Genomic DNA, 14,941 nt, shown 5'->3' with positions numbered 1-14,941 from the left:
ACCCATTGATTTGAAATGATTACTGCTTTGCCTTGCTAAATTGATAATCGATATTAAAGATTAAAAAAATACACCAAATGGAATTTAAAAATACACCGAATACCTTTAATTACTTTGTGTGACTGTACTCAAAATTTTAAAATTTAAACTGCGTCAATCAAGGTGCCGTCTTTAAAGAGGCGGAAGTGAGCACACATGACGTCAGATAAGAGGTCCGGTGATGCGTCACTTCCTGCCTAGCTACCGCAGCCATTTTGTCGATCGAGAAGTGCACGAGGAGAAGCTTCTCCGACGGCGAGCTCCATTAGCAGCATAGTTTTCGACAAAATAGTTAAAAAACAACGCTCTTTACAATGCCGAGGAGCTGCTGCGTCATCGGTTGTTTTGCCAGCAAAGCAATGCAGCCGGAGAAGAAATTTGACAAAAGACGTTTTCTTTTATTGGCTACTCCAAAAATAACGAGTTGGAACCAACCCGTTCCGCGCGACACGTGAAGTCAGAATCGTCGCCATGGGTTCTTCCTTGCTTTATGGTTCGTATCTCCTCTTGCAGTCGAGAAGTCGCAAGCCTGTCATTTAACTGCGTGATCGTGCAATATTGTAAATATTGTAAGTACGGCGCGACAGCTTTGCAGTGATCTTAAGATTTGAACCTCCCTCGTGGCCGTCATGGGCTCGTGTGGCTAATGCTAACCCGCGTGTGAAGACTAGTTACTCGAGCAAAATTGTAATATTTTCTTAAGTAATATCAGAAATGCGTTGCGTTTTGGCTTCGTCGGCTTGGCCCAAACTCTAAAAAGTTGTGTATAAAACAAAGTTGTGAAGATACCAATTTATTTTATGTCCACCCCTCCAGATGTTCACAGGCCATTTGAACACGTGGACACACACTTCTGATGATGGATGACATTTTGCCTGTAAGTGTCGAATATCATTAAAAACCTGATTATTACAGAATGTCTGTGTTACTCTACTTTGGTATGTTGTAGTATGGTGGGGACCGTAGCTGCATCTTTGACAGCCTGGGCACTCCTGTTGTGAGAGATTCTGGGTTTTATTATTTCAGATGCAATAATAACTGTCCCTGCGCTTTCTGCACACCCGTCTCATGGTGTCTCGGATTGAATAAGGGACGACATATGAAATATGACACTGAAAATAATGTGTGTAGCAAACTTGCATGCCAAAATTGTCGTCTTTTTGCTCAGGGTTAAGCAAGAAGAGAAACAGGATGAACTGCCTCATCTGCTGGCCATGATGGACAAAGTCGACATGCCACTAAGAAGAGTGATCACTCATGTTTGCCTGAGGGAAAACAAATGTTTCAGAAGGTTGCCGGTGAGCTGTACATTGATTTTGTTTGGTGAATTTCTATGCAAAACTATTTTTAATATTACAAATATACACATATAAAGTTCCCATAGTGTAAATATTTTCCCCTTGATCAAAATGGCAGCGACTCGTTTACATCAGACACTTTGCAGTGAAGCCATGTCGACCAGTTCACGTCAGTGCTGGTTGTGGTCCCATGCGTCATGATGCATCCACTGATAGACCCGAAGCAAGTTGCATTGGTTTCTGGGTTTGCAAAGAGATGCAAAACTAAACTTTCCTCTCGCTTTCTGACTGCTACTCTAACTTGGCAGCACAGTTTGAATTGGGGAATACATATCAAGCATTGTCTTTCTTTGTGTCGCTTGCTTTCTTGCCATCTACAGTCAGTTGGATTTCAATTGGGAAAGAATCTAATATTAGCCACCTTTTGTCTGTGCAGTTGTATCTAGAACTACTGAGCAGTTTTATATTGCGATATGAGGTTTATATAATTGGTTATTCATAGCTTGTGTTTTCTTTCAGGAGTAAAATGTCTCACGGCAGGACAAAGTCGACGTTACCTGTGGCAACAAAACCTGCCAGGACTTGGATTCAGTGAAACTGAAAACTCATTTTGCATTACTGTATCATGGATAATCATTAAAACATTTTCACATGACATCTAATCAAAATCTTATTTATTACAGATGCTTTTCATACTGTATTTAGAAAATATTTCAATGGGTGGAGATGAAGGAAATGCTAAGAAAAAAATCACAAAAATAAGGCATAAAACTGTGATGCAGTCTGTCATCATGCTTTTGTAAACATGCTATTAAAACATTTATACCCCACACATGATCCACAAATATTTACACAGTTTGTTACACACAAATTTCCAAGTGTTTGCAAATTGAGGTTCCACGGCACACTGGGTGATGGAGTCAACCATCACATCAAACTATCTCGTCCTATTCATCTACTTTTTCCTCGCCTTGATAATGTCGATACTCGGGCTTTAGCTCCCAAGTGTTCTTGTGCGTCCCTTTCACGTTGTAGATGCCGATGTCGCGCAGGATTTCCTTGAGATAAATCTGTGAATGAGTCCGAAAATGTTGCAATCAACATATATATACTCTGAAAGCAACATTCGAATAACCCTGTAAAGTAAATTCAAAGTGCTGTCTCACCACGGGCTGTTTGGTAATGTCCACCAGGTCTTTGATGTTGTAGTATTGGTGCTTCTCAAAAGCAGAAAATAACATGTCCAACACCTGCTGCTTGTCCGCTCTTGCTCTCTTGCCTTCTTCCTTCTTTTTCCTCTCATACTCAATCTGATAGACATAAAGCAGAGAGATAGGTACTTCCTATCCAAGCCCTGAATTGTGATCCACAACATGCTGACCAAATAATATGAACGATTAATACAGTAAGAAATTTATACACTTGTTAGCAACATGAGGTATGCCGCTAACAGATTGTACAACATGCAATTCGAATGAGAAGACAAATGTGAGCTGTCCTTACGTTGTACGCATGGTCGGCCTTAGGTTTGAAGTTGTTGGTGACTGGTTTTGCTAACTGCAGCGACAGCCGGATCGGCTTGGTGGACTCTTCGATTTGTAACCTGTTTCAAGATCAACATGAGCATTTTTTGCTTTGTGGCAAAAAGACAATTGCGGTCTGAGCAAAATATTTCACGGTTCTCAATGCAGTGGTAGACTTGTAAAAATAAAATTCTTAAACTTGTCGAAATGAGTTTCGCTTAAGACACAAGTCTCTCACCTCTTAAGCTTCATATAGCCTTCACTTACAGCCGGCCTGCAATCTGCTCTCTGCACCACAACTCCCTCCAAAGCAATTTTATCTGGAGGGGGGGGGGGGAAATGCATATCACAATTGGTATTTGAAAGAATATTCGATTTGTAAAATATTTGCATTATCAAAGCCCACAAATTGACAGATTCAGAGCGAAATGTTGACTTTCAATCACCCAATAATCCACCTAAGGTACCTCGTATCGAAATGTTTAAATCAAGAAGCTACCGTTCTGGTGTTTGCATCTTCCAAGGCACAACCAAAAAAATTTCGGCATCTTAGGATGACGAGAAACTATCACTTGTGTGTGATTCACCTAACAAGGTGAACTCACCTGGACCAGCCCCTGCCCCCGAACCTGAGCTGCCACCATCAGATCTCTCTTCTGATTGGCCTACAGGGGGGGAGGGAGGGATGGTCAAATAAAAAATAGATATGTGGGGTGGAAAATAGAGGGAGGAGGGGGAATCCACAATCAGAGCCACTCCCAGGGTTTAGTTGCACACGTTTTATCACCGGGGGAAATGAATTCAAGCCAACGCTATTGAACACATGAGCGCGCGTGCACACCAGCAAAGCAAGAAAGCTCTCACAAGCAGCGAGCAGAGAAAACCTGACCCACCACCACAAACACAACAACCACAAACGACGGTGCTGCCCAAGTTCACACAAGGCACGCTCACTGCCCACATCGAGTCAGAGCATCTTTTTTTTTTCTTCTTTGTATCATAATAAAACCTTTCGGATGATTGTTTTGAAAGCGCTCTGACTAACAACACTTGTGCTTGCTTCCGTTTTTCACAAGCAGAACAAAAAAAACGTGACTGTACAAGTTCTCCGAAATATTGCTCACTAATGTCCAAATCTATTGGTGAGCTCTTTCTCAATATTTGAGACAGTAGAACAACCCAGCACTCCCAAGTATAGCTCAAAGATGAGGGGAAAAAATACTCACCCGATGTCATCTCTGTGAATACTGCCAATGTCTGACCTCCCACCGTCTGCATTGTCAACGGATGTTCCCGAGGTGCAGACACTGTCTTGTCCTCTATCCCATCAATAGCAGTCAACTCTTCATTTAAAGTAAAAGACACCTGCAAGGAATAATGACAAAGGTCAACATATTACAGCATAACTACCGATTACCATAATGACAAATAGTGGTAGCTGATATACCATACTAGTTCTTACCTCTGGTTTCCCTAGATTACCTTTCCTTGAAAGAAAAAGACAGTATGTCAATAAAGTGGAATAACAAAATAATTAATGGTAATAAACCATAATAACAAAACATACTTGGTGATTCTGAGTTTCCCGACTTCGCCTCTTCCTGTGGCTTTTGCCCATTGGTGAGAGAGGTACTTGGGCACCTGAAGAATCAGAAGTTTATTTGTTTACAGGATGCATTTTGGGAAAAGCTCCACTTACCACAATAAACAGTCTTGTATCAAATATGGTCAAATCTTGCTGTTATGCAGAACAACTTCCTCAAATGAGCACAATGGGAAGGAACCACGATCACGAAGGAGAAACGTTTAGCTTATTTAAATTTTTTTAATCATCGTTCTCGTTGTGTGTTGCAAAGACGACGATTGAAGTTGATTTTGAAAAAAAATACTGCAATCGAAATATTGTAGAAGCGATCGTTAGCCGAGTTAGCTAACCGTTGAGTGTTCGTATTTCGAATATTTAAATACATGTACATACCTTTACAAGCCAAACGCCTGTATTTAGTTTAGCACCGGTTAAATCTACTTCTCCTGCTTTCTCTGTCATTGTAACGTTGTTGTATTTAAAATCTTGCAATGAAGCTTTTTGTTCTAAGTATTTCGCGCATGAGTACTGTAAGACGGTGCCTTAGAAGGTCCAAAAATATCGAGGGCATTTGTCTTTTATATTTCATGCCAATTCGCAGTTGACGAATACGTGTACATTGTAAATATAATTAGTGATTATAATTTATTGTTACCCCGCTTATGACTATCCAATCATGCATTGAATAGTGAGGTTGACATTTACTCTGACACAAAACACCTTTTTAGGAAAAACATTTATAACTGGTGCCTCTACATTAGAAAAGGTTTTACATGACATTAGAGAAGAAAATAATGTGAATCTAATTTCACAATACACTGAACACTTTATTTTCTTACAAAAAATAATAAACAGATCATCTCTGAAACACAACATCAAGAGACGAGATGATAATTTGGGTCTGTTGCAGATTTTTTTGTGGTAGATATAATTTCACTAGTTCGTGTTTTCCAGAGTTCCCTTGGGCAACAGCATTAGTTCAATGGTAAATTTTCTTATCGAATTTAAAAAATAAAATGTTTTTTATGTATAGTATAAAATGACATTGAAGCGCAGCAATGACATCACGAGCATTTCCAGAAGTTACATTGAGTCTACATTACTTTATAACAATATGAAACGATTGTTTACTATTTCTTACTGACAGCAGAAAAAAATAAAACTACATTTACAATGTTTCCATTTTAAGGAATGGCATGGGAAGAAATGTTACTTAGTCATAACATTTTTACACTGACTAGATTAAACTAATCTCCTAGAAAAAAATGCAAACCCCACCTCTCGGCCCTCATCTTCCAAATAGTTGTCCATTTCTGTGTTTTATTCGGTGGACAACATTTGACTATAAACACAGTCTTTAAAGGAACATCTTATCATTGCTGTGGGAGAAGCGCGTGTTCAGTTCCTGAGATTTCTTCAGCAGACGCTGCTTCTGTGCATCATCGAAGCGATTGACCTTCAGGTCAGTTTCCCGATCAAACGCTCTTCTCTCCACCGGCTGGTCTTCCACCTGCTTTGCTTTCTCCTTCAGGTTCTTCGTATGCAAACTCAGCAGAGACTCTGAGCGTTTCGTTTTCTTTCATAAAAAAAATAAGGATGATTGTGAACATATTGCTTGTCAAGTAAACGTTGTCACAACTTACATTATATTTGGACACTTTGTCCGCCATTTCCAAATCCTTTTCAGAGATTTGTGGAGCAGAATCTTTCTCAGTCTCCCCTGTCTTTTTTTTCTCGAGGCGCTCCTATTGTTCAAGAAGAAACTCATAATGATTGTGTTTTTATGACTTTAAATGATGACGAGATGCCAATAAGCCAAGAATGACAATTTTCTTACCCTGGCCTTGCGCTCTGTGTCTGCAGGTGTGTCGGTCCAAATGGAGCGGTCACCCTTCTCCGGACCTGACTTCTTCTTGAAAGTGCGAGCCCCCAAACCGATATGTTGTAGTTCTGGTGGAAGCTCTGTCATCCAAGTGTCTCGGGTTGGCGCCTCTGGAACATCCTAGAAATTATTTAATTATTCCTTATTACACTTGCACCAATGCACATCAGAAAAATCAATTACGAGAGTATTTTTTTTTCTCGACCAACACTTCATATGAGAAAAAGAAGGTATGGTAGATGTTAAAAAATACTTATGGAAAAGCTATAAGAAAAGCTTCGACTCACAACTTTAGTCAGCTTGTCTTTCATTATTCGTGATCTGCGTTCAATGTCCAGAGCCACTGTATTTTGAACTGGACCGTCGGATGGCATGGGTCCAATAATCAAGTCATCCTCCTCCTCGCTACTGAGGGAGTCAGCCTTGTAGCCGGGTGGCAAGGCAGGCCCAGGGAAACCCTCTTCATCACCATCATCGTCATCATCATTCACTGCACGGCGGAACCCTGGAGGCAAAACTGGTCCCAGCACAGGTGGCCTGCAAGAACATGTCAACAACTTTAGCCCAGAACAATGAATTATCCAAATCGTTTGCTTTCCATGCATTCTGTCACCTTTCTGGTGAGCTCTGTTTCTTGCAAAAACCTGGTGGCAATGCTGGTCCAAAGAAGCCATCGTCATCTTCTGCTTTTGTCTTCTCCACTCTGTTTAAATAACAGATGTTATGATTGTGTTTATGTACAGTTCACGTTACATTTATGAATAGCATGCACTTATTTACATACTCTGCATGCTTGTCTTCAGACGTCTTGACTCTTTTGACGATCACTTCTTCAATTTCATCTGACGAGCTGGACTGTTCTCTTCGTTTGTAACCAGGAGGCAAAGCGGGACCAGCAACTAATCACAGATATATGATGGATATGACACTTAAACGTGATTTAGTATCGTAATATTTCAAAATGTAAATTATACTCACAGTCACGTTCATCATCAGAATCGTCCGCGTTTTTAAAGTTTGGGGGCAAAGCAGGTCCTATTGAGTTTTGGGAAGCCATACTGGCACCGGTTAGCACAAACCACGTTTACTTGTTTTCTAAAATTGGTTTTAAGTCATTGCGATCCATGTAAAACATTCCATTTCGCTCTTCACCCAGGACGACATTTTGAGCAGGGCTGCGCATGCTCTGTTGTAGTTCACCCCGATACAGGAAGTCACCTACAAAAATATAATCTAGTAAATTGTATTCATTGTGATTGTTACGGTTGTGGTTCAGTTACGATCAGGCTACTGTACCTGCTTCGGATACATGTATATTTTTTCGCTCTTTGTTTGAAGTTTGCGCCTGGAAAGAAAACTTTATTTTGAAGGGTACAACCGGAAATTGCATTTTCCATCTTCCCCTCGCTTTTTAATCTCAAACTAATGACTTTTTCATACCTTTTTTGTGAGGATTAGTGGCAGATTAGAAGGTTTTAGAGCCATACAAAAATGTTGACACAATTTTGTGATGATGGAAATTACAATTAATTTGGTTTTAGCTCTCTATAAAGCAAGACCAGCCAATTTCATCATTTAGATTTTAACAGGTGGATTAACCCTGTTTTAGTATTGGGAAAAAAAACATTTGAATCTTAGCAGACAAAGGCTGATGCATAAAAATGATATATGTAAGTCAAACTGTAACAGTCACACGCAATTTTGTAAAATGCTGTAAAAACACATGCAAAATATTCAATAAAATTCACATACTACTCTTTATACTAGCATTTCATCGGTAGCATTGGCCTTCTTTTTTCATGTTTTTACAAGGTTTATCAAAGTTCCAATTTATTCTTAGCCTATCAATGTTCAAGGTGCGAAATTCTTTGGGTGACAAAAGGCAATGTTTATTTTCACTGGAAGTATAAGGAAATGTTTGGGACGAGATTTGGGGGTTGTAGTTTTTGCTTTTAAAGTCAAGAGAATTTGCTCCAATAGAACTTCAAGAATGGCATATAGCGTCTCGTGCATTGTGCAGCGTGCCAAAGAAGTGAGCGTGGGAAAGTGTCCACCTTCGTCCATTCAAATTTGCCAGCCGAAGCTGGGTTCTGTTCTCTGTGAATCATGTTTTTGTGTCCTGCCTCCTAACACTTGAGGCCACTTGGTTCGGAATGAAGTGATGAGAAATATTTGAATTAATGTCTGCATAGATGCATCACCGCGCGTAATAATTGTGGTCATGTAATTGACTGTATGTTGGTTTTGTGTACATTCGCTGTGTTTGCGGGTTCACGACATGCCGATTGATTGAAGTGACGTAACAGAGTTTTGGGGGGCATGTTGTAATACCTCTCCCCTCCTTTTCTCAAAGAAAGGATGGACCAGAAGTTTTTTTAAGGGGGGGCGTAAGGAAACGCCCACATCCGTATACAGAGGTCTCCCGAAGCAAACATCCAATCCTCGTCTTTCATCGCACAAGGCACCGTTTAAAAGCGTTTCACAACACAACCGCACCAACTTCACGTAATCGTACCACGGAGGACGAGCACGTGCTCCATGTAAACGCTGCTGAGGTCGATTTTACGCACGGGACGGAGTCACAAAAAAAATGGCCCTGTTCAGTAATTTTACGGGAACTTGCTGGAAATATTTGCACGGGGACCATCTGAATAAGATGGTGGTCACATTGCGGGCATTGCACAAGTCGGCAGCCAGCGAGGCTTTTGGGATCCCCGCGTCAACAGACGAGGACAGCGTCTCCCCGGGTCTCATCACAGCGGCGCAAATCGCAGACAAGAACAGAAGAGTTAAGAGTTTGAAAGAGATGCCCGGCCCCAGCACGACGTCCAACCTCGTCGAATTTTTCTGGAGGGACGGTTTTAGTAGAATTCATCAAATCCAGGTAAAAATGGATTCAATGCCTCTGGATGGAAGCGCATCACGCCAATTGTCCGTTTTAGTATTTCCAAACCACTGTGCGTAAACCAAAGTAACTTGTTTTTTTATCACAATATGCTCATCGTTTATTTTCGAGTGTATGCACCTGATCGGGATTGTATATATTGTTTTTTTCACTATGGCCCGTGCATTGTTTTGATTCACGCAGGTAGTGATTCATAATCACCCCACCAATCCAGGTACTTGCTCCCGGATTTTTTTCCAGGTGCCAAAATAAACCCCAATTATATTTTAAAATCCATCCATCCATATTCAATACCGCATATCCTTTTCATGGTCGCGGGGGTGCCGATCTAATAAAATACTGCAGGGGCTCAGCTGGAATATGTAGCACCATCCATCCATGCTCTTCAAAATTGTCTTATTGCAATCTTCACAAAAATTCTAAATCGTGTGTGAGACACGCAAATATTTGCACATGTAGTCCGTGAAGTATTGTTACAGATCATTTATACAACATCTTAAATAAAGAGGAGCAAACGAGAATATTGTCAACATCTGTTAATGGTTGCCGATGTGTGATAGATGGAGCACAGCAAGAAATATGGGAACATTTTTAAATCCCGTTTTGGGCCTCAACTGGTGGTCTCCATCGCCGGTCGTGATCTGGTGGCTGAGGTGCTGAGGGCTGAAGGTGTGGCCCCCCAGAGAGCCAACATGGAGTCCTGGAAAGAGTACAGAGACATGAGGGGACGTTCCACAGGTCTCATCTCCGCGTGAGTAGTTTTTCTTTCAATAAAGTGGCATGGCTAATAGATTATGGACAGTACATATTGCTGGGTTAAGCAGAAATCAATAAACAATTGTATCGGTACAATTGGCCATCACTCACATTGCTGTCTATTGATTGAAAGTCATTCATACAAAGTATGACATTTTCTACAGGGAGGGTGAGCATTGGCTGAAAATGCGAAGTGTCCTTAGGCAGCTCATCATGCGCCCCCGGGATGTGGCGGTCTTCTCCGAAGATATTAACAACGTGGTAGATGACCTGATCAAGAGAGTTTGTATTGTGCGTAGCCAGGCGGCGGATGGAGCAACTGTGCCCAACGTGAATGACCTCTTCTTCAAATACGCCATGGAAGGTTCGTAAAAGACAACGTAGCTTTGTGATGAGTGGAACGAGCCAGGTTGCTGTTCGGGGTGATGCAATCTTTCTCTTTTGTCTTTGCAGGTATCGCGGCCATTTTGTACGAGTGTCGTTTAGGCTGTCTGGAAAATGAGATTCCCAAAGAAACTCAAGACTACATCAACGCACTGCACCTCATGTTCAGTTCCTTCAAGACTACCATGTATGCCGGAGCCATCCCTAAGTGGCTTCGGCCCATCATCCCAAAACCTTGGGAGGAGTTCTGCTTCTCTTGGGACGGCCTCTTCAAATTCAGTAAGATGGCGACGTCATTTAACGCTTCAGTTGTACTGTATATTCGTGCAAAATGTCCAGGTAGCTACAAACGTACAATTTGAGATTATTTCTAAAAGGCTCTCCTTTTCCCAAACTTCCGAAATGGTGATTAAAGTGAAAATCTTTAGTTTGTGTGACTTCTGTTTCTTACATAACCTGCTCTTTCATTTCTTTTCTTTCTTTCACTACCCTTTCTCTACTCCCCCTCTATTCATCCCACCTTCTCTGTGTGTGTCTGCTCCCAGGCGTTATTCACATTGATAAGAGGCTCAGTGAGATCAAGGCCCAGCTTGAGCGGGGAGAGGAGGTGAAGGGAGGACTGCTTACACACATGCTCGTCACCAAGGAGATGAGCATGGAGGAAATCTACGCCAATGCAACCGAGATGTTACTCGCAGGGGTTGACACGGTGTGTGATCGGCTCTCGAGGAATGCGGTCGGCGGTGCGCTGGATGTGTGTTTTAGCAGCGGATGAAGGAATCCCACATGTGTGTGTGTGACTGAGTCAGTGTTAGGTTTCAAGGATGGCGTTTCTGCCGCCTGTGTAGTTGTGCCAGCGTCAGGTCAGGGAAGTCAACGGGTTGTCCCGAAGAACCCCAGCAGGCATCTGTGTTTGGATTTTGTGTGCTTCTCCATGAAGCCATAGACCACAGGTGTCAAAGTCAAGGCCCGGGGGCCAGATATGGCCCGCCACATCATTTTATGTGGCCCGCGAAGACAAATTGTGCATCAGATTTGTGTCATTACTAGAATTGCAAATTGTCTTCACTTTTAATAATATCTTTTTTTTTAAATATTTGATCAGTTTTTACTCGTCCGATTTGAAAACGAGTTATTTGTCAGTTTGTTTTGCAGCTTTTACTGTATATAATATGAGGTGCTCATCCATTTATTTGGGTTGACAGTCATAATGGCCCTCCGAAAGAAGCTATGACTACAATGCGGCCCGCGAAAAAAATGAGTTTGACACCCCTACCATAGACACTTGCAGTGATACAATTCTTATATTAAGGAATTTTCTTACCATTATTTGATGGATGAAAGAAAAATCATTCATCAGATCTGAGATTTCTTTTTTTTTCTCCGATGAATTACATCACTCCATTTGTCACAACTGGTTATTTTAGAGAAATATGCAACAATACAAATTGAAGTCATCTCTTTTCAACAGCCATTTCTGGAGAACAACTAGGAATGTGAACATCTGCACAGCTACCGCCTAATTTGTTCGGCGTGTACCCTAAGTGTTTTGTGCTCATCTGCGGGCCGCAACATGAAAGGGTGTGTGTTTTTGTTGAACTTGTAGCAACGGCCATGTGCTGGTAGGGGGTGGATTTAGCTGTGCTGTTCCTTTACTCAGCAAACACAGGGGCTGTCAAGACACGTTAGCCACAGCTAGAGTTATGGCACAAACTGGCCAGAGGTGAGCTGGCTTAGTGGGAACGGAGCGGGACAGATTCTCTCGCAATCTAGCAACCATTCTTTTTAATAGTGGGGGGGAGTAAAAATGATCCTGGGTGTAAAATGGATGCAGGAAAATCAGAGATTGTGGGGGACGGAGTGAAAGGAAGGTCTTTTAAGAGGAGTTTGGATGAGCCTCTGTTATATGATTCCTCTTGGCCTTTGTCGCAGGTGTTGCAAGTGTCTCCGCCAACTGGCCTCGATGATCAGTAAGGGTGCGAAATGGGGGGGTGGAGGACATTTTGGAAGGCTCCCAAACAAAAAAGAATGGGCTGGATAAAGGTTTGTTTGTTCATTGTTCAGATAGTGATCCCTTACTGATCTCCTGGGTCTATTCATGGTGACTAATACGCAAGCGTCATGAAATACTTGGGTGGGAAAGTCACAAGAAGGCTGAATGGAAAGAGGGAGTGAGATGTGAGTTGATCATCCGAGGCGAACTGACAGTATGCGGAGATGGCACATATGTGAGAGTAAATTTCTTTCTGTCGGAATTTACCAGAGTGGGGCAATGTTGTCATATAAATGATGTTTTTGTCAGAGGAAACTGTGTGAATTTAAATCATGACTATTTTATTTCCAGCAGTGGAACAAAATGTGTAGCTAGATTTAGCACATCTAATTAAGGTATATGCTTAATAATGGCAAGCGGGCTAAAGGACAAGACTGCAGCTGGTGTCTGCTCAGCACATGGAAAAAAAAGACCCCCCTCACCCCTCACTCAAAAGCCCCCCCCCACTCTCTGAACACTTATGCAACGTGATAGAAACTCTTATGTCAGCTCACTCCAGGCACTGCTCACAAAACCCGTTCTCACCAATTTAATAAAACACTCCCCGCTTCAAAAAAGATTTCTTAACGTGATGAGCTCTCTGTATATTTTTTTCCAGACATCCTTCACCCTGTCATGGGCTAGCTACCTATTAGCACGGCACCCCCAAATCCAAGAACAAATCCACATGGAGGTGGAGAAGACTTTAGGACCTCGAACTGTCCCCGTAGCCGAAGACATAACTCGCTTACCTCTAATCAGAGGCCTGGTGAAAGAAACCCTCAGGTGAACATTGCATGCTACAAATAACAGTTATTGTGTTTGAATAGGATTATCCTTGTGTCTTATTGTAAAAGCATTAATCTAGAATGGTGCTGATTAACAGTCTTTGTGCGCTCCTCCCTGAGAGCAGGCTTTTTCCAGTTCTCCCAGGCAATGGACGGATTACCCAGGATGACTTGATAGTGGGCGGATACTACATCCCCAAAGGGGTACGTACGTCTTGTGTGGACATTCAACATGTGTGTCTTGTTTGGTGAGCACGTGCTCGAAGAAAATGGAGTCTTTTTTTTTTTTTTAATATACAGTGCAGCCAGTTGTAATGTGATCCTGCATTACTCATGCATCTTTGTTGTACCGCTGCAGTACAGTTGTTCTCAATAGCCCATTCTCCATTTTGCTAGACTCAGTTGGCTCTTTGTCACTACTCCACTTCCTTGGACGAGGAGAACTTTGCTGACGCTTTAGACTTCCGGCCGGATCGTTGGATAAGAAAAGATTCCTCAGATCGTGTCGACAACTTTGGCTCCATTCCGTTCGGCTACGGCATCAGGAGCTGCATTGGCAAGAGAATAGCCGAATTAGAAATGCATCTGGTTCTGACGCGGGTAAAAAATAAACCCAGTGTTGACAAGAAACTATTTAAACGATGCAAATTATTCACTCTTGTCTTGTTTTACAGCTCATCCAAAGGTTTCACATTTGCACGTCTTCTGTCACTGCTGAAGTGCAGGCCAAAACTCACGGCCTTCTCTGCCCTGCAAGCCCGATCCACCTGCAGTTTATTGACAGACAAAACTAGGTGAAAGTTTCTCTCTGTAACATCTACTGTATTGTACATTTTTCATCGATATTTTTTAAATTCTCACAAGACTGCTTTCTGCACATCGTCCAGTGTTTCTGCTGAGGTTTTACTCGGGCAGCAAAGGAAGGACACGAATCTTACTGGACCAATGATATAAAGTAAAATACTCTAGCTCATTTTATGTTTTGCCCGTTATAGATCAAACCACTGTATTTTATTGCTAGAGATGGGACTCCTGTGATTCATTCTGTTATTTGCTATAAAAAATAATGAGTGCAACGCAAACTGTAACCTACATAATCACACTGATGCAGGCACAATTTCACATGCACCGTTTTTTTTTTTCCCCCTGGGTTGGACACTGAATGTTGATGGTAAACAGTGAATGTATTGAGAATCAGCGTTTTTTATAAGCAATGTCCATAACTAATTTTTTTTTGCTGACTGTTATATGTGTACTAAACGACTTATTCCAACCAAGTATTGTGCCTATATATTTTAATTCTTTTTTTCAAGTGTAAGCAGTGTGCTAGAATGTTTGTGTGCGTGTGAAGAAGAAACAGATATCTAATTGATCAATCCGTTATTTGTAAAAGAGTCACAACTGTGAAACAAATAAAATGTAGGTTTGTATTTTTGTATGCGCTGTAAAAGGACAAAACTGTTTAGTGTTATTTTTTATGGATGCATACTTTTAGCTATTTTAGAGGTAATGCATGTAACAAAGAAAGGGATGAGGATTCCCACTTTTTTCATGGAAGAAAATAGAACAAATTTATACAATTGTAACGATCTGTTTAATTGTATTTTTTACTGCTCTAATTGTAGTTTCAGTAAAACTGGAAATCATAAATATAATGGAATTATGATGTGTGCTATTTTTTTTCTTATTCATAGTAACCACGGGGAAAATCACGAAACATACCGTTCATACTACATTTGTAGTTTTTAA

General features: G+C 41.3%; 3 protein-coding genes, 1 long non-coding RNA gene and 2 other non-coding genes across 7 annotated transcripts; 4 read left to right on the top strand and 2 right to left on the bottom strand.

Moving 5' to 3' along the window:
* Nucleotides 1–249: 249 nt before the first annotated feature.
* Nucleotides 250–1,992, top strand: LOC119120662. Its single transcript, XR_005097558.1, has 4 exons — nucleotides 250–532; nucleotides 856–916; nucleotides 1,208–1,337; nucleotides 1,857–1,992. It is a non-coding gene; the product is annotated as an uncharacterized LOC119120662 (long non-coding RNA).
* On the top strand, nucleotides 1,006–1,140 carry LOC119121145. The gene has a single exon (XR_005097631.1). It is a non-coding gene; the product is annotated as a small nucleolar RNA SNORA31 (small nucleolar RNA).
* Nucleotides 1,538–1,671, top strand: LOC119121144. Its single transcript, XR_005097630.1, has one exon. It is a non-coding gene; the product is annotated as a small nucleolar RNA SNORA31 (small nucleolar RNA).
* A 2-nt stretch (nucleotides 1,993–1,994) lies between the features above and the next one.
* Nucleotides 1,995–4,999, bottom strand: gtf2f2a (general transcription factor IIF, polypeptide 2a). Of its 2 annotated transcripts, XM_037247739.1 has the most exons (9): nucleotides 4,839–4,999; nucleotides 4,428–4,501; nucleotides 4,323–4,347; nucleotides 4,087–4,225; nucleotides 3,466–3,525; nucleotides 3,099–3,180; nucleotides 2,841–2,940; nucleotides 2,504–2,647; nucleotides 1,995–2,407 (listed from the first exon to the last, which is right to left on the bottom strand). In XM_037247739.1, exons 1-9 carry the CDS (start codon nucleotides 4,905–4,907, stop codon nucleotides 2,285–2,287), a joined length of 816 nt encoding a protein of 271 aa, XP_037103634.1. In that variant the 5' UTR covers nucleotides 4,908–4,999; the 3' UTR covers nucleotides 1,995–2,284. The 2 variants fall into 2 exon arrangements, with proteins under 2 accessions (XP_037103634.1, XP_037103635.1); XM_037247740.1 differs by lacking the exon at nucleotides 3,466–3,525.
* Nucleotides 5,000–5,248: 249 nt separating this feature from the next.
* On the bottom strand, nucleotides 5,249–7,530 carry gpalpp1 (GPALPP motifs containing 1). The gene is made up of 7 exons (XM_037247738.1): nucleotides 7,306–7,530; nucleotides 7,112–7,226; nucleotides 6,941–7,030; nucleotides 6,615–6,864; nucleotides 6,283–6,447; nucleotides 6,089–6,190; nucleotides 5,249–6,021 (listed from the first exon to the last, which is right to left on the bottom strand). Exons 1-7 carry the CDS (start codon nucleotides 7,382–7,384, stop codon nucleotides 5,803–5,805), a joined length of 1,020 nt encoding a protein of 339 aa, XP_037103633.1. The 5' UTR covers nucleotides 7,385–7,530; the 3' UTR covers nucleotides 5,249–5,802.
* A 1,387-nt stretch (nucleotides 7,531–8,917) lies between these two features.
* LOC119120885 (cytochrome P450 27C1) lies at nucleotides 8,918–14,862 on the top strand. Its single transcript, XM_037248113.1, has 10 exons — nucleotides 8,918–9,211; nucleotides 9,793–9,983; nucleotides 10,153–10,352; nucleotides 10,442–10,651; nucleotides 10,918–11,081; nucleotides 13,024–13,190; nucleotides 13,318–13,396; nucleotides 13,589–13,792; nucleotides 13,867–13,986; nucleotides 14,080–14,862. The coding sequence occupies exons 1-9, from the start codon at nucleotides 8,918–8,920 to the stop codon at nucleotides 13,984–13,986; spliced, it is 1,629 nt and encodes a 542-aa protein (XP_037104008.1). The 3' UTR covers nucleotides 14,080–14,862.
* The last annotated feature ends 79 nt before the right edge of the window (nucleotides 14,863–14,941 follow it).

This window comes from Syngnathus acus, chromosome 3 (genome assembly GCF_901709675.1).
Source record: "Syngnathus acus chromosome 3, fSynAcu1.2, whole genome shotgun sequence".
Taxonomy (NCBI): domain Eukaryota; kingdom Metazoa; phylum Chordata; class Actinopteri; order Syngnathiformes; family Syngnathidae; genus Syngnathus; species Syngnathus acus.
Note: the sequence above shows the minus strand (reverse complement) of the source record. Positions and strands in the feature narration are given on the sequence as shown.